The following is a 23,802-nucleotide window of genomic DNA, read 5'->3' as shown; positions in this document are numbered from 1 at the left end:
ATTTGAACACACGAGAGTGAACAACGGACACAGAGGAAAGAGGCTTTACTGCAAAAGAATGGAAGAAGACCAAAGGCCGGAAGAGTTCATCCGCTGCACCGGACTGTGCTGTGACCAGCCTCCCTCGTTTCTTTTTCATTCTTTTTGCTCTTTCTGGGCCTCCCTCTTGCTCCTACTCTCTTCCTAAGTCCCGACCATTCCCTTTAGGTAATGGCAACTGTTGTGGCTAAATTTCCAACCACGCCTTCCTTGTAAAACTTATTGAAACTTAATGGAAGGTGCAAGAGCTTTAGAACAGACAGACCTCAGGTCAAATCTTGACCTAGGTACTAGTAATCTGTGATATTGGGAAAATTACAAGTTTTCTTGAACCTCACTTCCCTCAGAGTTAAAATTAGGATACTGATATCTTATCTCTCAGGGTGTTGCTGGGAGTGAATGACAAAACATAGGTCAAGTGCCTGTCCATGAATGGTGCCTGTCACAAAGCAGATAATCCATCAACACCAATGATTATATTCTTATTAGTACCAATGTATTTATATTCATCATTAAAGTTAGCCCATAACCATTCCCTCAGGATCTTCTTTTAGTGACTAAAACTAGTCAGATAAACCAAGTTACATTAAAGTTGATAATGATGTCAATTTCCTATATTATTGAAAACTTCTAATAATATCTATGTTTAACAAGACCTTCAATGCCTCAAATCAAAGTAAGCAGCTCCCTCCATCTATGTGTAAATCCAGATTTGCTTCTAGAGGATTGAGGAACTTATTCCAATCCTGTATTTGTGACATCACAAGTCTTTGAAACACCAAGGTGTGGGGTATGCTGCCCATTCTCTCTTTCAAAGGCATGCAGTGTAAGAATTGCTTTACCCTATAATCTCAGGGCCATAGTCCAAGAGAAAGCTTGTAGAAGACCAAGGTCAGCTGTTGGTGAGCATCAAGGTAATCGTAGATCAGCGTTTTTCAACCTTGGCACTATTTACATTTTGGAAATAACACTTGTGCTGTCCTGTGCATTGCAGGATATGCAGCAGCATCCTTGGACACTACATGCCTATAGTACCCCCCTTATGACTCCCACCTCCCACACATACACACCTGTTGTCCTGACAGTCAAAAATATCTCCCAAAGGAAAAGAAAAAAAATCTCCAGACTTTGCCAAGTGTCCTCTGGGGAGCAAAAATATCCTTGGTTGAGAACCACAGCATTATACCAGCCACCATCCCAACCTTAAATGAACTCATTTTCTCCACTTCTACCCTCAAGAAGTGATTACTGCTTAAGAAAGCCACGCAGGAGGGCAGAAACTGGTGAGTTCATTTTTTCCAGTCTTATACAGGCCCTCAATACCACTTACCTGTCCTACTACTTTTTTCTGGTCAACTTGCTCCATCACTTTCTACAACAATATTCCAAATCTTCTCCACTTTTCTTAAAACTCCTAACTCTTTATCAGTAGGTGACCTTGTCTCCTACTTCACAGAGAAAACAGAGACCATCAGATGAGATGGTTAAGTTAAATTCTTTAACTTCCTGTTACTAAACATACAAACTTACAAATACTTCCTCTCATTAAAATTGAGGAGATATCTTCTCTATCTTGTTTCCAAGACCTTTCCTTCCAACAGTGCTTTAGATTGCCTCTGCTCTTACCCACTCAAGATCTTTACCTACTGACTAACCCTGCTCTTTAAAACAGTTTTTTCTCAGTTGTATCTTCCCTATCATGCTTAAGTTTCTCCTGTCTTAATTCTAATAACAACAAAAAAACAGAAACAAAAAACTTTGACCCCTTGTCATCCTCTTTCCAGCCTCCCTTCAAGACCAAACTCTCCAAAAGCATTCTACAATTTGTCCCCGTTTCTGCATCTCCTCTCTCTTCAAACTAGTACAATCTATCTTTCAACCTCATCATTTCACCACATAGCTTTCACTAAGATCACCAATGTTACTAAATTGAAAAGACATTTCTCAGGGTTCATCTTCCTTCACTCCTTAGGAACAGACAACTCCTTTGAAACTCTTTTATTTCCAGCACTATGCTTTATTCTTAGAGGTGCCTGGAACCGTTTCCGGACCTGCTTAAAACCCTTCAGTATTTTCAGTGATCATGGTAAAGTGCAGGTTCACTAGTCCAAAAATGCAAGATCTTCCAAGATCTGGCCATTGCCAACTTTTAAAGACTCATTCCCCCCTTCACCAGAAGATATACGATGAACTTTAAGCCTCTAAGTAGGATGAACTACAAGGAGATTTCCAGAAGGCGCTATGTTCTTCTTGGACTCTCCAGTGCCCACAGTCTGGAAATCTTTATCTCCCTCCCGGACTTCCGGGGGAACTCCTGCTTATCCTTCATGATTCAAAAGTCACTTCCTCCGGGAACCCTTCCAGATACCCCTAAGAATAAAGCGCTTAGTTCATTGTGCGCCAGCAGCGCCTCGGATTTTCTATATGTCAAGCATTATATTCAGTCCACCGTAATTTGTTTACATATCTTTCTCCCAAATCTAGACAGAGGGCAGGGAAGGCATTCTATTCGCCTTCTTTTCCTCAGCATTCATCCCGCACAGTGCCTGGCACACTGTTTGCCCTCAGTAAATGTTTGCTGTATGAACACTTCCCACCTTCGCGAGGGACTCGAATTATCCGGTTAACCGGCGAGTCCCCGGGCTCTCCGCCTGCGTGGCAAGGAGATTTAAAGCCTCCGCACAGTGATTGGCTCCAGCTGCAGGGGTGTGTCCGCGCCCGCCGCGCTGGGGAAGTGCGCAGGCGCGCAGGTCCGGCGAGCGCAGGCGCAAAAAAGGCGCAGCTGGGGCGCAGCCTGGAGTCCGGCCTGCGGGTGTCCGAGCTGCCGCAGCCGGAGAGGAGTGGCTGGAACTGCTTGGTGAGGCTCCAGGAGTGGGGCTGAGGGAGCTGACCGGGTGAAGATTGGGATCATAATCCCAAAGAGAAAGAGTATATCGTGACGGTTGAAAAGTTGGTGGCGTCGGGCTTAAGGGGAGGAGCGGGCGCTCTGGCCCCGACTGGGCAGGTCCGGCCCGGATCGAGGACGCGAGGTGCCTGGAGACTGTCTAGGGGCCAGAGGAGGAAGGGTGGAGAGATGATGGTTCTCTGGACCCTTCCTTGAAACCTAGCAGAGGTAAACTCCCACTCCCTCACCTCCCACCCTTGCAGTGTTGCTGCGATCGGGATTAATAGACTGTATGGTGGCCACAGTGATCAGGTAACTCTGAACTAGTTGTTTGAAGAAGGTTTCTGAGGTTCATGGCATTGGAGAGTCCATGCTCTCCAGGAAAGTCCATTCTTACCTCGCGGCTTTACTGAAGACACGAAGGAAAGGGTGGGTAAAAGATCGAATTCCACGGAGTAAGGGGGGCGGGGGGAAAGTCCTGGAAAGTGCTATTTTACCTGGGACTTTTTTTCATTGTTAGTCACCACAATGCTAGGTAAGGCAGATGGGAGTTAGAGGAAACCGAAAGTCGTCAAAGTTGGGAAAAGAAGATGAAAAAGGGGTAGTATTTTGCCTTTTGCTACTTGTCATCTACTTCGGGGAGGGGTGGGGGCTATTGGGAGAGGAGAGTTATGGACACTGGCAGCTTCTGACAGTGTTCCCTTTGCCTTGTGAAAATAATGTAGCTTCTTAGTAGCAGATATTTCGAGAATTGAGACTGATATTACTCCATCTGCCCTGGTGCCCTTAAGACTGGTTTTCAGATGTCCGGGTGAAGTACTGCAGCTATGGCCAGATACAAATGGTTCTCCCACTTTCTTGTCTTGCCTGGAAAATACCACACTTGAAATTCATGAGACATCATTAGCAAGAATACTTTGACATCTAATCTTAAAATATTTCATAGTAAAATTTTAAAATATTAATATTTCTGCCACCAGTAAAGATGCCAAAGGCATCCAGTGATCACTGGTCATTCATTCCTTTGGCAAGAGGTAATGAGAAGAAACACATTCATATAAATATTAACAAATATTGATATTAGAAAAACCTCTTCTTACATTACCCTGCTCCTTTGACAGGTCATGTGAAAGTAAATAAAATGATCATATAACAACCTACAACTTAAATATTTCTCAGTGTTGCTAGGGTTCTTTTTTTAGGTGCTTGTGGTATGTGAGTATGCACTAGAAAATTGCTGTTATCTTAGTTCCAGAATAGGAATGACTTACTGTGCCATTATTTTCTTAACAATATTATACTCTTTCCTACAAACAGTAGAATTTCTGTATGCATCTTAGTGTTTGTTTCTTTTACTCTAAATCAACTTTAGTAACAAGCTCACTGAACTAAAGGTCACATCTCTTCTAATCATTCAGGACACAGCCTTGAACCAAGAGGAGAGCAAACAAACAGGTCCTGTTGCTCATGGGACAGCTATGGTACTTCACTTGGCATGAACCATACCACCATCATAAATTATGCATTTTAAAAGTATTTGTTTATTTATTTTTATTTATGGCTTTGTTGGGTCTTCGTTTCTGTGCGAGGGCTTATCTCTAGTTGTGGCAAGCGGAGGCCACTCTTCATCGTGGTGCGCCGGCCTCTCACTATTGCGGCCTCTCTTGTTGCGGAGCACAGGCTCCAGACGCGCAGGCTCAGTAATTGTGGCTCACGGGCCCAGTTGCTCCGCAACATGTGGGATCTTCCCAGACCAGGGCTCGAACCCGTGTCCCCTGCATTGGCAGGCAGATTCTCAACCACTGCGCCACCAGGGAAGCCCAATTATGCATTTTAGAAGATCATCGTGTTACTATTTTACATCAAATTTTAATAGACTTTCCTTTAAATATTACCCTCTTCCAAAGTGATAATCTGTGAAATCACGGATTTGCTATATTTTTATAACTTTTTCTAGTACATATTATAATAAATACATAAGTATTAAGTGCATAAGTATTGCTTGTATAACAACTAAAATAATTTCTTGTTCTTGCTCTGCACTTTGGAAAATACTGCTTTGGGCCTAATCTACTCATTTTTAAGAGAAAGTGAAGATTGGACTACCTAACCTCTAAGGCCAGTGGACTCCAAAATTCTGTGAGCCTTGTGATGATGGCCTTCATTATTGTGACAGTTCTAACAAACTTACTTATCTGGTTTCACCAGATGAAAGTAGATTAGAATAGCAGAAGTGAAAAGGAGGATGTGTGCTCTTTGACATTTTTGTGAAATCAGCTGCCTTTTGTTTTGTTTCCTCTGAATTAAGGTGCTTTGTTTTCCTCCTGTGTGTTCCTCTGTCTTAAATATTCTGGAAATCTGTTTTTTAACTGTGTTTGTACTCTGCATTATGTATATGTTAACATTTATAATATATGATGTTGCTTGCATCTAAGAGTGCTGAACTTTTTATTCCAGTGCCATATTTTGTTTCCAGGTCTGTAGATTGACAGAGAAGTAGATGACAAGGACTGGTTTTTTCTTTATCTTGGGCGGGTAGAAGCTTGGAACAGATGGATCCAGTGCCTCTAACAATTGGAGGAAGTGGATTGTGGAGCCAGGAAACAGCATCTACTGTTCTTTTTGTAATATTGGGGGGTGGAGATGGGATTCCATTTGCAGTCCTTTAAGTCACTGACATTTTGGTTTTGATTTCAGTTTAGGTTGAATTGCTACTAAAATATTTAAATCGCTGTTCACTATGTTTTTCTGGAATTCCCTCATCTTAAAATCTTAACATTTATTTTAACAAGGTTTGACAATTGAGATTACCTTTAGGCTGCCTCTTGATACTTTTAAAATAAAATCCAAACTTCTTGGCATAGGATATAAGCCCTTCATAACCTCTCTCCTACCTGCCTTTTAAAGCCATCCTGCCCCCTCTGTACACAGGCACACACATACGCACGTTATATTCCTGCATGACTACATTGTGGCACTTCTTTTTTTTTTCCTTTTGGCGGTGCGGTGTAGCTCATAGGGTCTTAGTTCCCTGACCAGGGATTGAACCCAGGCCCCAGCAGTGAAAGCACCGAATCCTAACCACTGGACCACCAGGGAATTCCCTGTGGCACTTCTTTAATAGTCTAAAATCACAATTTTTTTAGAGTTGATTGTGCTTTGATTCCCAAATCACAATCCTGAGAGGTGTTTAATAATTATTATGAAAAATTATAATAGTTTTAGTGAGCATTACATTCTAGCAGGGTTCTAAATGCTTTGTATAAATTAACTCAATCCTTATAACAACACTTGAAGTAAGTATTATATTCTCATTTAATGAGAAAACTGAAGAACAGAGAAGTTAAGTAAGCAATAGTCATGATTTGAAACCATTATGCCTCCAAATACTGGCCACTTAACCACTACACCGTATTACTTTTTGTATAAACAAGAATGCCATTCAATATGCTGTGAGAGATATTCCTTTCCAGGGATCTGAATGCTTATGTTTTCTGCCTGTGGCACCTGACTCCTCATATCAGAATATTTGAGAAGCTTACCAGAAAGTGTCTAAGTAAACTTGGAATTAGGGCCAAAATACTTGGGTGGTTTAGGTGAATATTTCTCTCAGGCAAGGTAAAGCCATGCCAGTCCTCCCCACCTCACACTTGGTATTTCCCTGGCAGATACCATACTTATGTCTGCCAGACTGCGTCTCTCTCTTCCCTGGGGAATGACTGCTGCATTCTTGAGCCTCCTTCTTATCTTTCATATAGATCATCCCTTTTCTGTTCTCACGGCCTTTCCTTTAGACGTGGTCAATATAATTAATTATAATCACACCTAGATCTTCCTCCCCAGGATTATATCCTGGTCACTTAGAGTAGAATTGCAGAAGTTCCAAGGCTGAGCAGGACTTGAAAACTAGGTGTTGGACATCAAGCAATTAAGTTATAATAGGTGCTTCTATAAAACTGAAGTGTAATTTTGATCTTTTGGTTAGTGATCTTTAGTGGTACTTTCTCCCTCAGTAGTATGATTTCTGTCTTGATTCATGTGCTTCAGCGGTCTTTGAAACCAATGTATTTAACAGGTATGATTCAGAGGTGTACTTACATTTGCATAGCTTTGGGGCCTTGGTATAAGAATTGCTAAAGTTGTTCCTATAGGGGGAATTAGAAGGAAGAAATGAACCCTAACATAAATAAGACTCTCATCTCATCTAAATGCTTTCAGGAAGAATTAAATTTCCTAATCAGAGCGTGTATTCTTTTTGGCCTAACCTAGAATGTTTAGAGTGTTTTGGAATACCATGTATCTGTACTTTGTGAGTATAAGTGTGAACATTTTTTCTTCCTTCCTTTCTTCTTTGTGTGTGAACACTTTTAATGTTCCATATTAAAAATGGAATCTAAGAATGAAATATATTTCTAAAGAGAAACTAAATTCTTTTATGCAGTAAGTGATGGTTCATATCTGAATTTCTACTTCGTTCTCTGTAATCCTTTTTTCTATTCTTTCCATTTATTCTCCATTACTCATGTTTAAGAGTCTTCAAAAAAGAGCTGCTTAGGTGTATTGTGCATATACTAGTACTTTATTAGGCGCCTGGAATGGCACCTAATAACTCACAACATGAGATACCACGTGTGAGGTAGGGATGATTGGCAAGGCTTCCAATAGCCTGAATAAAATATTCACCCCAACCATCCAAGTATTTTGGCTCTGCTTCTAAGTTTACCTGGAAACTTTCTGATTAGCTTCTCAAACATTTTGATACCAGGAGTCAGATGCCACGGAGAACGTAACAAATAACATGAGCGAAAATGCACAGTTCATTAGTAATTGTCATTTCATGAGTCTTTGCTCTGTGCTAGGCACTGTGCTAAGCACTTTATATACCTTAACTAATTTTATTTCTGAAACAACCCTGAGAGGAAGAACTGTAATCCTAACGAATGAGGAAACTGAGACTTGAATATGTTAAGTAAATTGTACCAGGGCTAGGATGAACTCAGGGTCGATCTGACCTCAGAGTCTGTGTTATGAACCACTACATTATGCTCATTCAACACAATTTATTAAATTATCTCACCTTATCTGGATGTAGAAGGTTTAGTCACAGGAGAATTATAACTGAAATCATATTCAACCCAACTAGGCCTTGACAGTATTTCAGATGGTCTTAGCCTCAGGCTCGAAGAGGATAGTCTTGTAGAGAGGCAGAATTTATGTGCATAAAACAATTAGAAAACTTAAGTGAAAAGGAAAGCTGTATATATTTGGAGGCAGGTAGCATAAAATAAACATTGCAAAAGAAACAAAGGTAATTTTCTTGGCATCAAAATATGTTCCCTTACTTGATAGTAGATGCTTGAAAAATATTTGTGGAATGAATTGAGAGAGATGAATTCTAGGACCAGGGTTCCTTTCTTCCACACCTTCAGACTAGGTGGGCTGCTGACTCCTCCTTGCTCTCTGTCAGCAAAAGGAAGTGTTCAGCTCCCTTGGGGAGGTCACCATAGCTACATGGTAGTTTTTACCAATTCTCTTCTGACAGCCCTGGCCTATAGTTTTCCTCTTCAGCTGGACCTCGGTCTCGCTTGCCCTCTTATGACCACACTCCTCTGCTTTCTCTTTCTCAGCTACCATCAAGTCTGTTCCAAGAAGTATACCCCACCCCTGCCACTTTTCCAGTAACGACTGTGTAAAGGAAGCCTAAGAGTTGCATTTTATTCTATTAGCATAAAAAAGTTGGACTAGATGATCTCTGAGGTGTATTTCTCTTTAGAGATAATTCTCTGAGATGAGAATTAAACGGAAACTTTGTTCACACATAATTGGTTAATTAAGCAGAAATTTCTGTAGGCTGGTGTTTTCCCAACGGTGTTTCATGGAACCCTGGGTTCCTTGGGATTAATAGAAGTATTCTTGGAAGGATTTTATGGTCATCTGCATTTGAGTGGGATAGACAAAGGTGAATATACTTCTTCACTGCTTTAGAACTTCTGATTTCCAGCCAAGAATTTAATAAGCCAACCAGTCTATAATGTGAGGATAAACATCAAAACTAGGAGGGGATGGGAAGGTGTAAGAGCTAAATATCTTCATTGTAGAAAGTCAGTGGATGATACCCAAAATTGACAAATATCAAGAAACAACACTATAAGCATGATTTAGAAGTTGGAAGTTAAACACTAAAATAACCAATACTGTTGAAAATTTTGCCTCTGGGGTCCTGGGAGCAGGAGTTGGTTTGGGGGAAGAGGAAGGTCAGGGGAACTGCTATTTATTGGTGTAGAACTGTTCGACGTCTCAAACCATGTATATGTATTTGATCAAAATTAAATATGGAAGAATATCACATCTTCAAAAATAAATTTTAATGGCTGAATAACATTCCATCATGTAGTTATACCATAATTTTTCAGTCAAATCTCTATCACTGGTTATTTAGACCACTTCAATGTTTTTAACACTATAAATAATACTGGGACTAATGTATTTTTGCCTATATCTGTGATTTTCTTCTAAATTGATAAAAGTGGGAAAGGCCAAAGAATAAGGATATTTAAAATTTTCTTGTATGTATTGCATTATCTTTTGAGAGTTTTGATTTTTTTTAAATCAGCATTTTAGTTTCTTAAATAGTGGTCAAGTAAACTTTAATTGTATGGGAGTAAGAATTGAAATGCCCATAGATAACCTGGGCTTGAAGAATACTATTATATCAATTTTTCTTTTGTCATTGGAGCTTGCAACATTTTTTATCTTTTAGAGTTTTTTATTATCAATCAAAGGTTTGTAGTTATAGCATAGACTTTTGCTGTTAACAAAGTTCTAGAGTGTTCCGAAATCTGTCTACAAAACCAGTGTATGTTTGTAACTTTTCTAATGTTAAAGTGATTTTTACAGAAAATTTAGAAAATACATTATTGTATAAGGCAAATAAAAATCACCTGTAAAGGGCTTCCCTGGTGGCGCAGTGGGTAAGAATCTGCCTGCCAACGCAAGGGACACGGGTTCGAGCCCTGGTTGGGGAAGATCCCACATGCCGCGGAGCAACTAAGCCCAGGAGCCACAACTACTGAAGCCCGCGTGCCTAGAGCCTGTGCTCTGCAACAAGAGAAGTCACTGCAATGAGAAGCCCGCGCACTGCAACGAAGAGTAGCCCCTGCCCGCCGCAACTAGAGAAAGCCCGCGCGCAGCAGCAAAGACCCAACACAGTAAAAAATAAATTAAAAAAATAAATAAATTTATTTTTTAAAAAATCACCTGTAAAATTTTTTAAACATTTTTATTCCATGTAATTTAAGATAGGGTGGACCTTTACATTTTTGGCCTTTAGTTTTTAAACTGTACATAGTTTTTTACGTAGCCTTAAGATTTATTGATGAGAATTATAGCGTTTAACCTTGTATAATGACCATTTTAAGTCTTTTCCAAAAAGTCAGTGTTTTCAGATATACTAACATATAAATAATGAATTTGTTGCCTTATTTAGGTTTCACTTTCTCTTGCACACTTATTAATAATAGCCAGGAGTACCAGTTTAAAAAAAATAATTTTCTCTCATTACAAGAAAGAAAACTTGGAATTTTTTCCCTTTTAAAAATACAGAAAGGCATGTTTACAGAATTCCAAGAAGTTGGAATGAAGAAGTTATTGAAGAAGGGCATCAGGTGTATTTCTTAATGTGCTTGTTCTACCCTATTTTCCACCACCATTTTTCTTCCTGCAGAAGAAATGTGATTCATTTAGTGTAAAATATGTTTTTTATTTCAGTGGTGCCTACTCTATAACTACTATCATTTATTTTAACTAAATCTCTAACTTAGATTTTACACTGTGGCAGAAAATAGTTTGTTTAGCATAAGAAAAGCTACAAAATTAATGTTTTCCTTCCTATCTTCGTTTTAATTCTTACTCATACTTTCTTTTCTTTTACTTGACTATTCTTTCTCCAACCTTAAGTCTTTTTTTTTTTGTATTTTATTGAAAAACTGAGAGATATTATTGAGATACTATTCACATAACTTAAAATTCCCCATTTTAAAGTATGCCATTTAGTGGCTTTTATCATATTCATAAGGCTGTGCAGCCATCACCACTAATTCCAGAACATTTCCATCACCCCAAAACGACCCCATACCTATTGGTAGTCAGTCCTACGTCCCCCTAACCGTGGCAACCACTAATCTACTTTCTGCCTTTATGGATTTATCTATCCTGGACATTTCATATAAATAGCATCATACAATATGCGGCCTTTTGTATCTGGCTTTGTTCACTAAGAATAATGCTTCCAAGGCTCATACATGTTGTAGCATGTAAACTTCCTTTCTGTGGCTGAATGATACTCCATTGTATGGACGTTTGAGTTTTTTGTTTGTTTTTTAATAAATTTATTTATTTATTTATTTATTTTTGGCTGCATTGGGTCTTCGTTGCTGTGCACGGGCTTTCTCTGGTTGCGGCGAGCGGGGGCTACTCTTCGTTGCGGTGCGCAGGCTTCTCCTTGTGGTGGCTTCTCTTGTTGTGGAGCACGGACTCTAGACGTGCAGGCTTCAGTAGTTGTGGCACGTGGGCTCAGTAGTTGTGGCTCGTGGGCTCTAGAGCGCAGACTCAGTAGTTGTGGCGCACGGGCTTAGTTGCTCCGCGGCATGTGGGATCTTCTCAGACCAGGGATTAAACCCGTGTCCCCTGCATTGGCAGGCAGATTCCTAACCTCTCCACCACCAGGGAAGTCCCAAGTTTTTTGTTTTTTGTTTTTTTGGTTTTTAAAAAATTTTTGGCTGCGTTGGGTCTTTGTTGCTGTGCGCGGGCTTCCTCTAGTTGTGGCGAGTAGGGGCTACTCTTTGTTGGGGTGCGCAGGCTTCTCCTTGCGGTGGCTTCTCTTGATGTGGAGCACAGGCTCTAGGCATGTGGGCTTCAGTAGTTGTGGCACGTGGGCTCAGTAGTTGTGGCACGTGGCACACAGGCTCAGTAGTTGTGGCTCACGGGCTCTAGAGCGCAGGCTCAGTAGTTGTGGCGCATGGGCTTAGTTGCTCCACAGCATGTGGGATCTTCCCGGACCAGGGATCGAACCCATGTCCCCTGCATTGGCAGGCGGATTCTTATCCACTGTGCCACCAGGGAAGTCCTGGACATTTGAGTTTTTCCCTACTTTTTTTTTAATTGAAGTATAGTTGATTTACTATACTGTGTTAGTTTTGAGTGTACAAGCATAGTGGTTCAGTTATTTTTTTTTTTTTAGATTATATTCCATTATAGGTTATTACAAGATATTGAGTATAATTCCCTGTGCTATACAGTAAATCCTCATTGCTTATCTATTTTATGTATAGTAGTTTGTATCTGTTAATCCCATACTCCTAATTTGTTCCTTCCCACCTCCCCTTTGGTAAGCATATGTTTGTTTTCTATGTCTGTGAGTCTGTCTCTATTTTGTATATAGATTCATTTGTATTATTTTTTAGATTCTACATATAAGTGATATCATATAGTATTTGTCTTTGTCTGACTGATTTCACTAAGCATGATATTCTCTAGGTTTATCCATGTTGCTACAGATGGCAATATTTCACTCTTTTTTATAGCTGAGTAATATTCTATTGTATATATGTATATATATATATATATATATATATATATATATATATATATATACCACATTTTCTTTATCCATTCCTCTGTCAATGGACATTTAGGTTGCTTCCACGTCTTGGCTGTTGTAAATAGTGCTGCAATGAATATTGGGGTGCATGTATCTTTTTGAATTAGAGTTTTCATTTTTTTCCAGATACATACCCAGGAGTGGGGTTGCTGGATCGTATGGTAGCTCTATTTTTAGTTTTTTAAGGAAGCTCCATACTGTTTTCCACGATGGCTGCACCAATTTACATTCCCACCAACAGTGTAGGAGGGTTCCCTTTTCCCCACACCCTCTCCAGCATTTATTATTTATAGACTTTTTGATGATGGCCACTCTGACCAGTGTGAAGTGATACCTCATTGTAGTTTCAATTTGCATTTCTCTAATAGTCAGTGATGTTGAGCATCTTTTCATGTGCCTGTTGGCCATATGTATGTCTTCTTTGGAGAAATGTCTATTTAGATATTCTGCCCTTTTTTTTTTCCAATATTTATTTGTTTGGCTGCATCAGGTATTAGTTGCAGCACATAGAATCTTCCTTGCACTGTGTGGGATCTTTCGTTGAGGCATGTGGGCTTCTTTCTAGTTGTGGTGCACAGGCTCAGTAGTTGCGGCGTGCGGGCTGTCTGGTTGTGGCGCGCAGGCTCTAGAGTGCGTGGGCTTAGTTGCCCCGCAGCATGTGAGATCTTAGTTCCCCAACCAGGGATCGAACCCACATCCCCTGCATTGGAAGGCGGATTCTTAACCCCTGGGCCACCAGGGAAGTCCCTTCTGCCCTTTTTTTTTTTTTTTTTTTTTTTTTTTAATTTATTTGGTTGCACTGGGTCTTAGTTGCAGCAGGCGGGCTCCTTAGTTGCGGCATGTGCACTCTTAGTTGCGGCATGTATGTGGAATCTAGTTCCCTGACCAGGGATCAAACCCTGGGCCCCCTGCATTGGGAGCGTGGAGTCTTTTTTTTTATTATTATTATTTTAATTAATTTATTTTATTTATTTATTTTTGGCTGCATTGGGTCTTCGTTGCTGTGCATCAGCTTTCTCTAGTTGCGGTGGGTGGGGACTATTCTTTGTTGTGGTGCACGGGCTTCTCATTGTGGTGGCTTCTCTTGTTGCAGAGCATGGACTCTAGGTGCGTGGGCTTCAGTAGTTGTGGCACGCAGAGGGAGTGCGGAGTCTTAACCACTGCGCCACCAGGGAAGTCCCTGCCCATTTTCTAATTGGGTGGTTTTTTTGTTTTTTTTTTTAATTTTTATTTATTTATTTATTATCTTTGGCTGTGTTCGGTCTTCGTTTCTGTGCAAGGGCTTTCTCTAGTTGTGGTGAGTGGGGGCCACTCTTCGTTGCGGTGCGCGGGCCTCTCACTGTCGCGGCCTCTCGTTGCGGAGCACAGGCTCCAGACGCGCAGGCTCAGTAGTTGTGGCTCATGGGTCTAGTTGCTCCGTGACATGTGGGATCTTCCCAGACCAGGGCTCGAACCCATGTCCCCTGCATTGGCAGGCAGATTCTCAACCACTGTGCCACCAGGGAAGCCCCAGTTGGGTTGTTTTTTGTTGTTGTTATTGAGTTGTATGTTCTGTTTGTTATGACTGGGTTATTTCCATTATTCTGTCTTACAGATCACTTATTTTTGTGTCATTTAGTCAGCTATTCATTGCTTCCAGATTGCTTTTTATCTCAGCAATTGAATTATCTGTTTTTGACTGGTTCATTTTTATAGTTTCTAGATCTTTGTAACAGTGACCTGCATTTCTATTGATAATCTTTCTTAATTCAATTAGCATTTTTATTACCATCTTTGAACTCAGGATCTGCAAGGATGGGGCAGCTACCAGTGCAAGGCTCTCTTCTCCCTGATTGTTGGCAGGTCAGCACATGTGCACTCCTCCCAAGTAGAGTCTATTCTTCTGCAGCCCTTCATTCTGTCATAGTGGTTCTCCCAGCAGCCAACAGGGCTTTTCTCCTTTGCGCAGGACCCCAGGACTGGGATGTCCAGATTGTTGCTTGACCTGCTTGTTCCCCAGGGTGAGAGTCTGCCCGTGCAGACCTTCTCTTTCTTCCAGATCCCTCCCAAGGTTGCAGATCCTGCCCTGATGCCTTTTTTCTATCCTACTCCGTTACGTGGAGATCTCTCATGTAGCTTTGGTTGTATAGGAGTTCTTCTATCAGTTTCCAGCAGTTTTCCCTGAGAATTGTTCCACTTGTAGATGTGTTTTTGATGTGTTTGTTGGGGAGTGTGAGCTCCACATCATGCTACTCTGCCATCTTCATCCCCCTCTCAGTTTTTTCCTACTTTTTGACTCTTACGAATAGTGCTGCTTTAACATTGGTGTACAAGTTTTTGTGTGGACATACATTTTCATTTCTAATATATGTAGGAATGAAATTGCTAGATCCCATGGTAGTTCTGTGTTTAACTTTTTGAAGCCTAAGTTGTTCTTGTCCTGTGTCGTTAGCCTCTATCTATGTTTTTCCTCCATTAGGTACAAGAATTGTAACAGGGAGAATATCATCCATTAGTACTTGTTTGTATATTAAAAAACAAAAACTTTTATCTGAAACAGTGGTTTTCAAGCTTGGCCACACATTGGAATCACCTGGAGAGTTTTAAAACTGACTGATGCCTGGCTCCCACCCGCAGAGATTCTTATTTAATTAGTGTGGGTTGCAGCCTTGGCCTCCAAATTTATAAAGGCTCATCAGGTGATTATAACGTGTAGCCAAGGCTGGGAATCACTGCTCTAAAATGTGCTTTAAGCATGGAGTTAGACTTGCAACTTGAAAAACAGAAGGCAGGTGTTGCAGGAAAGAAAGTGGGACTCGAGAGGATGGTCATGTCCCAGCTCTCAGGTGAGTCGCTGGGAGGGCCAGAGTGTGGATTCTTGGCTTGGCGTAGGAAAGAATTCAAGAGCGCCATAGTAAAGTGAAAGAAGGTTTATTCAGGGAGAGATACACACTCCATAGACAGAGTGTGGGCCATCTCAGAAGGCGAGGGCCCCAAGGTACGGGGTTGTCAATTTTTATAGGGGTGGGTAATTTCGTAGGCTAATGAGTGGGAAGATTATTCCAGCTATTTTGAGGAAGGGGCAGGGATTTCCAGGAATTGGGCCACCACCCACTTTTTGGCCTTTTATGGTTGGCCTCCGAACTGTCATGGCGCCTGTGGATGTGTCATTTAGCTTGCTGATGTATTATGATGAGCGTATACTGAGGCCCAAGGTCTAGTGGAAGTCGACTCTTCCGCCGTCTTGGACCTAACCAGTTTATGTAACCAGTTTATGTTGTGTCCTCAGTGGCAATGCCATTCTTTTAAAGGTTGTGCCCAGCCCCCTTCCTGTCTCACAGGGACTTCATGTGTATACAGGTCGACCCTTGAACTAGGTGGGTTTAAACTGGGTGGATACACTTACAGGCAGATTTTTTTTTTTCCAGTAAATACCTACTACAGTACTAACGTAACCCCTGCATTGTTCAAGGGTCAACTGTACTTTTCTTTGGGCAAAGCTGCTACAGATTTGAATGACTTGATAATGTGGTTCTCTGCTCTCCATCTAATAGGCATAATAGTAATTGAAAACACATGCTCTAGAGCAATCTTCCTGGGTTTCATCCTGGCTCTACTTGCAAAAGTTGCTTAACCTCACTGTTCCTTAGTTTGTACATCTGTAAAATGTGGGATTAAACAGTGTTTGCTAGGGTCGAATGTTTGTATGTCCTCCCCTCCGAAATTCATATGTTAAAATCGTAATGCTGGATGTGATGGTGTTAGTAGGTAGAGTCTTTGGGTGGTGCTTAAACCATGAGGGTGAAACCCTCATTAATGGGATTAGTCTCTTATAAAAGAGACTCCAGAGAGCTCCTAGCCCCTCCCACCATGTGAGGGTGCTTTAAATCATAAAGAGGGCCCTTACAAGAACTTTTAAAATACCCAGTCTGTGGTATTTTTTTATTGAAGCCTTAATGGACTAAGACAGTGTTGTAAGGATTAATGAATGTGTGTGTGTATTTATATTTTTTAATATTTCTTAGAAGAGTGTCTTGCATGTATAATGCTTTATAAATATCAACTATTGCAGTTAGAGTCCTCTCAATCCCCTTCCCACTATCTAGACTTCCAAAATGGTGAGTAAAGATTATTAAAAAGTTAGCTGCCATTTAAAATATTTTTTGTATATTTTTAAATTTTTTCATAATAAAAAGTTGAGAAAGTAGCATAATGACCCTCCATGTATTATTCACCCAGCTTCAGCAATCATGGCCATTCTTTGCATCCTCTATACTCCCACCCATTTCCCCATATTTGTTGTTTGTTTGTTTTTTCACCACATAGCATATGGGATCTTAGCTCCGCGACCAAGGATCGGACCTGCTCCCCCTGCAGTGGAAGTGTGGAGTCTTAACCACTGGACCACCAGGGAAGTCCCAACTTCTAATTATTTTAAAGCAAATCCTACAGACTTTCACTTATTTATTAATTTATGTATTTATTTTTGGTTGCGCCAGGTCTTAGATGCGACCAGCAGGCTCCTTAGTTGCGGTATGCAAACTCTTAGTTGCGGCATGCGAACTCTTAACGTTGCGGCATGCATGTGGGATCTAGTTCCCTGACCAGGGATCGAACCCGGGCCCCCTGCATTGGGAGCGTGGAGTCTTAACTGCTGCGCCAACTGGGAAGTCCCAGACTTTCATTTAAATGGCTTCTCATTTCATACATTTTCTTTGAATCCCTGACGGTGCTGAATGTCAGTAGAAAAGTTAGAGAACAAGAATACACTGGAGGTGAGGGGCTATGACAGAAGATTGACTGTACTCCAGGATGGAGCTGTTGTAAATTCTCAATTACAGCTACATTCTCTGCTTCTTTATGGGATCCTCTTTTATCCACTTCTTAGTATTTTGCCATGAAAGTACTAAGAACTTATTCAGACTCCATTAGAACCCACTCCTGCCACATCATGTGAAGTATGTTTCCCAGCCAAACCGTAGCAAGGGCCTTTTCTCTAAACAACTTTTAGCAGTTTAGGACAAATTTTTGCACTGTATTATTTCTATACTTTTATGGTTGGGGTGGGTGATCATCAATTAGTGGACAGAAATGTTTCCACAGATTTACACTTACTGTGAATATGTGCCAACTGGAAGATCTGTCTCAGGAAAGGCTAAGAATTGATATTATGCTTACGAATTAGGGTCTAGAATTTATTCCTTGTCCTTGTTTTCTCCAATCTTATAAATCTCTTTTCTTGGTTGTCATAAACTATCATATTTTACAATAAAAATAAATGTATGAAATTTAAAAGTAGTACATTACAAACTATTTGGAAAATTGGAAAAAGAAGAAAAATCACTCGTAATTCTACTATACCACAACAGCCATTGGTTATATTTTGATGATTCCCTTCCAGACTTTTTTCTACCCATATTTTAATCCTCCGGTAATTATAGCACATATTTGATTTTTTTTTTAAGTCTCCTTTGTTCACTGTATAATATACTAACCTTCATAACCTAAGCCCTTTTGTGGTTTGTGTTTGCTGGCTTTAGCCAGAAAAAAAGAATCATTTAAGGGCAGTCTTTAATTTTTTAGACATGCAAAGTTATATATATTTGTCTAAATAAGTATCTATCAATCGGAAACTTGGTTTAGTTCTCCATCTTGATGGATTTTTTTTTTTTTTGATAACAAGCAGTGAAGTTTAATTAACCAGTACTGATAGGTAACCTTCATGGACCAGCATCACTTCCATGAGCTGATTGATTAAGTGGGAGAACCACAGGCCTCATGACTGGCATGAAAATAGTATAGCCTATACAGTATCATCAACTTTAATATTCAAATTTAGTCTTCAGATGGAACAGTTAATATTTAGTAGCGATTATTTTCAGTTGCATTTACATTAATATCACTCATATTTAACATTGTTACTTTACTTTTGTTTTGCCTACTATTTCTCCTTCCCTAATGATATTGAAATAATGGCTAACACTTGAATACCAGCTATGCTTCAGGCACTGTGCTAAGCACTTTGTATGGATCATCTTTTTTAATCTTCACCAAAAAAGCCTTTGAAATAGATCTGTTATCTCTATCTTACAAATGCAGACACTGAACTTTAGTGGGGATAGGTAGCTTGCCCAGGGTCACACAACAAATACAGTTTTGGGGCCAGAATTTGGATGCTGGAGCTCCGACTACTAACCACTGTGCTAGCCTGCTCTGAACAGAAGTTTCTACTTGTTGTAAATACATTAGTTACCATGAAAGTCTAATCAAAATATGCCAAAGAGAATTGCAAATTTTATCAAACTGTTAAAGAGTACAGTAATAACTGTATGAGTGTAACTCATAGAGCAACTTACATTGTGATTAACTACGTTTTAATAGAAGGAATAGGCAGGAAACTAATGGTAGAATATTTTAATGCAAAATCCTTGCTTTCCAGTATAAACTGAGTTAATACTTTATAAAATCATTCTTATATTGCTCTTGTCAGGAATCAGTGATTTAAAGTGCTATTTCTTCATTACTTCCTGAGTATCCCTCCATTTTTATCAATGAAGACATGTGGATCTCCTGTTGATTAAGTTCTGAGTCCTTTTTACTTTGTATTCTTTCTTCCCAGTAGTATTATTTTCATTTTCTAAATTAATGTAGATATTTTTCAGGTTCTAAATTATTATAAAACAGATGAAAACCATGACTACTCTGGTCTTTCTAGTTCTTCCTTCAGTTTAACCATCTTTGAGTCTGTGGAAGAGATAAGATTTCATGGTATTACTATAGAAAGTATCTGAAATTTTGAAATGAGCCATCAGGTAGAGTGCTTAGCCTATATTCTTATATTCAACAGTTCTCATATCTTATTAAGGGGCGGTACATCCAACAGTAAGACTATTTACCAGACCATGAGCTAGCCTTGGTTTCAGAGTTGATCCAGCCTTGAATAATAAATCTGCTCTTAGTCACCTTGGGCAAATTACTTACTTAAACTGAGCCTTAGTTTCCCCACCTATAAAGTGGTATAACAGACATAATGACGTATATAAATAACTTAGATGGGTATATGATGATACATAGTACATGCTCAGTGAACATTTCTTCCTCCCCTCTCCCCCCAAGGTTTATAACAGAAAAGAAATTAAGAAAGATAAACTAGGAGTCTGCTAGTAAGCCCAAGTGAACCATAGTAAGGGAAATAGGGTGTAAAAGCACTGAGAAAAATCTTGCATTTTCATCTCAAAGGCACACATATAGCATAAGTTCCCAGGAGCATTGGGAAAATGGCACAGATATTTAATCTATTGGGTTATACCTAAGAAAAGTAAGTTTAATGGGATCTTTGTGTCAAGTGATGTTTCATTTTTCCTTCCCCTCCCCCTTCTCTAATTCTCTTTACTCTACCATTCTCGATAGCCTTTCCTGACTCCATGAGAAAAACTTCTGGAGATAATAAATACGAGTAAAGCTATATAGCTAGTTCTAGCTTGCACCCTGCCTGACACGTCTAAGCAGTTTAGTAAAGGCTAAAAGAGCCTAGGGAGTATTATTCTTTGTCTCTCTTTGGCCTTCCCCTTACAATTCTGCTTTGTCTCACTTACTCCCATTTACTATAATCATGTGCTCAACATCCTTAAAAATCCAGAGTAGAGAAGTCTTAGGCGGCTCTGTCCTGATATCAGCATGCCAAACATGTGAGAACTTTACAGAAGTCTGTTTCTTGTTTTGTGTGTCATCTGCTCAGGGAGGAAAAAAAGAAGTACTAGGCAGCACTTTGAGTTCACTTAAAAGGTGTGTCCTAAAAAATGGCACCACTGCTATGCCAGGAGTGACTCTTCACATCTGCTTCCCAGCTATATCTGCCTTTTTTTTTTTTTTTAATCTGCCTTTTTGATAATTAAAGTCAAGGACTCTTGGAATCTTTAAGTTTGACAGAGGTCAGTTTTGCATTCAAGCCTCCCTTTGAACCTACATGGAGTTTTGCTCACATTTACTAGGAGAGTAACAAATATTGACTTGTAATTGGCAAGAATCACTTCTAGGAGTAGAATTACAAAATTATACAATTTGAGAGATCTGAGCTTCCTTACTCCCAAAATATCTTCCTGCCCATAGTATACTATATCGGAAAACCTAATCAGGATGTCATTTCCACATACTAACTGATTAGTGTGTATTGCTTTTCTTAACACTTTCTGCTCTGTGGGGCATTTAGGAGTTTCATGTGAGAGGGATAGATAACTTTGGAGCGTACCGCCTAGGAAGGACAGGCTTTGAAAGGTACCTTGTGTGGGAAAGCACGAGACTGCCTGGGCAGGCAGATGGGGATATTATAGAAAGGAAAAGCATACAAAAACGGTGGGAGGGTACAAAGCAACTTCCTTTTCTTTTTATAATTACAACTATGAAAGACTGACAGAAGAGAAACTGTAGCATAATCATATGTGTGATTAAAGCTAAAGTCTCATAAACAATTAGCAAGGTAATAAAGCATGTGGTTCTGTTTATGCTTATATCTAATGAATGATCAGTTCTTAATTTAAGAGAGACCTTTATATCTTGATTATGTATCTTAGTATATGAACCTTTTGGCAGAGCCACAGTCCTACTGTGGCATACAAGCTATGAGATTAAATTTGCAACTTTTGGCAATTTAATAATTTTAATAACAGTAGTTTTATGAGCATTAATGTCTTTAATCAAGGCTCAAAATCTTAATTAAATCCTGAAATGGTTAACAATGACAGTAGAATTATAAACAAGGCCCTAAATATAATGCCTTCCTGTCCTACGAATGGTATATTGTCGCTTTTTGTTTAGATGGTTCTAATAAAAGTGTTGGTTAGCTACGGATGTGACTAAAAAGATCTGTATGTGACCAGCAGGCCATTCTAAATCATACACATGTAATGGCAATTTTTTGGTTTGTGGTTCTAGTGTTTATTTGAAGGCTTTGTGCTGCTATTACATGTAGCTTTGTTTCTAAGATCCACTTAAATGAGCGTACATCTTGTTTTTCTACTTTTTTGTTCATTCAGCACACATTTACTGGGGTACGAACTGTCAGATCCTGTTAGGTGTTAGAGGTACAAACATATAATAAAATCCTTTCCCTCCAAGTGTTCAGTCTAGTACCTTCTTAGTTAACAAAGTTCCCTGCTCGTCAGTGAGTGTACTCCATGGCAGGATTTCTCAACCTGAGCACTTTGACATTTTGGGCCAGATAATTCTTGTTGTGGGACTGTCCCAAGGAGCATTATAGGAGGTTTAGCAGTATCCCTGGCCTCTACCAACTAGATGCCAGTAACATTACTCCTCCTTACCCCCCCAACTCCTGGCAATCAAAAAATTCTCCAGACATTGCCACATGTCCCCTGGGGATAAATCCAGAAGGTGAACCACACTTTTGTATGTGTCATTGACAAAGGGCTTTGGTAAAATTGGTTTTCAAATTTTTAATAACAAAGCTAGCAAATGTAATAAAAAGAAAACAACCTAGGTAAAGTCACACAGTGCTTATTACTCCACATGACTGCTCAAAGAAGAGTACTATACAACAATGTATCGCTGTTAATATTAGAAGGCAGGACTCTTGGAATCTTCACCTATTAAAAGGTTTATGTTTCAGTTTGAATGTCTGTGAGATCACTTCCTGAGTTACTATGAGTTACTAAGTTACTAAGTATAGAAGAATAATGGTACAGTTTCTTAGGGATGTCACTAAAATAGCAAACCATACAGTAATTGGAAAGGGAGAGTCTACTCTTAATAAAAACTAGGTCTTTTCTGAGCTCGTTGTATCAACATTATCCTTTTCTTGTTCAGAATGAAAGTATTTCATTTTCTCCAATGAGTAGCCTGGACAACTGGCACATTTTTAGAATGTTTCCTGTGCTCTGCAGGCACACGACTTTGAATTTGTTACTTTACTAATGGAACACTACCTAACTTCGACTTCTTCACCTTACTGCTTTTCCATATTCAGACAATGTACAAAGAACATTGTACAACCAGGAATTCATTTTAATAGTTTCTTGAAGCTTGTCTTCTAATAATGCCTTCCTTCTCAAAGTAGAAGAACCACTTTCCTTTTAGAAACAGTGCTTCACTGGAAGTCCTGAAACCTGAGTTTTAGTTTCACCTCTGGTAATAACTAGCATTTAAGCATTTACTTACCATCTCTCAGCCTTAATTTCTTCACCTGAAATATAGATAGATAGGTAGATAGATAGATAGATAGACAGATAGGGATAAAGATAGGCTATTTTACCGTGTTTTCCAAGTATCCTAAATTCCATAAATATACACTCTTTGCTCAAACTTGTTTTTTGTGTCCTTATTCTTACAGAATATCCACATTTCAGTTTCTCCACCTATCAAGTTTTAATTCATCATGGATAATCTGTCAGCAGAAGAAATTCAGCTGAGGGCTAACCAGGTTACTGATGAGGTAAAGGTTTTACTTGGAATAAGTAATTAATTCTCTTTCAATTTTCACAGTGGAAGGATGAGAGGACCTTCTTAGAAGACCATTTTGGCTTCTTCCTAGTCTCTTTATATCACAGAATGCATTTGCTCTAGAGTGCCATTACTAGCTCCTTATTTTTTCAACTCATCAAAAAGCTAAATAAGTGAAAACAATTTGTATTTTTTTTTTTTTTTTTTTAGTCATTACTGAACAGTTACTTACAACAAAGATATAGATTTGAGGAATTCTGACATTTAATTTTAACAGAATTTTCTAATATCTGTGTAATATACCTAGATTTCTGCTTACATTAAATTTTTTATAAATCCCATTAACTTCACCTTCCAAATTTTCTCTTAAGGACCATCTGATAGGAAGAAAATAACCAAAATTATAGTAATAAGCTTTCTTTTTTTGTTTTAAAGGGAGAGGTGGATGGGCTGGCAATCTTTAAAAATAGAGTAGCATTATGAATATGGCCTGTGATCAGATTTTGGGCGGGGTGGGGGGGGCGGTTGCTACATGTTGTAGAATGCTGAAACTCTGTGTTTTTTCCTAGTCTCTGGAAAGTACAAGGAGAATCCTGGGTTTAGCCATTGAGGTAAGAAAGTGTTTAATCTTCAAGTTAAGTATAGAAACTGTATAGAAGGGATTCTGATAGCACAGGCTGGAATTACTGTTAAGAATCAGAAGGGTATTGTATCAATAAGCTTTATTATTTGAAACCAGCAATTGCTGAAATTGTCAAACCATGCAGTAATGGGCCTTTTTTGTTTTTCT

At 39.4% G+C, this 23,802-nt stretch overlaps 1 protein-coding gene across 2 annotated transcripts in view; it reads left to right on the top strand.

Annotated features, from left to right (window-relative positions):
* The first annotated feature begins 2,794 nt into the window (after positions 1-2,794).
* SNAP23 (synaptosome associated protein 23) overlaps positions 2,795-23,802 on the top strand; it is a 34,794-nt gene continuing 13,786 nt past the window's right edge. The window contains exons 1-3 of one of the 2 annotated variants that reach the window (XM_061180421.1): positions 2,795-2,896; positions 22,903-23,004; positions 23,582-23,623. In XM_061180421.1, the coding sequence (XP_061036404.1) occupies positions 22,948-23,004; positions 23,582-23,623 (99 nt within the window). In that variant the 5' untranslated portion in view covers positions 2,795-2,896; positions 22,903-22,947. Of the gene's footprint in view, positions 3,152-22,902; positions 23,005-23,581; positions 23,624-23,802 lie in introns of both variants that reach the window. The other variant, XM_061180423.1, reaches the window with a different exon arrangement.

The sequence above is a fragment of the Eubalaena glacialis genome, chromosome 2 (genome assembly GCF_028564815.1).
Source record: "Eubalaena glacialis isolate mEubGla1 chromosome 2, mEubGla1.1.hap2.+ XY, whole genome shotgun sequence".
Taxonomy (NCBI): Eukaryota; Metazoa; Chordata; class Mammalia; order Artiodactyla; family Balaenidae; genus Eubalaena; species Eubalaena glacialis.
This window is presented reverse-complemented; position numbering and strand designations above follow the sequence as displayed.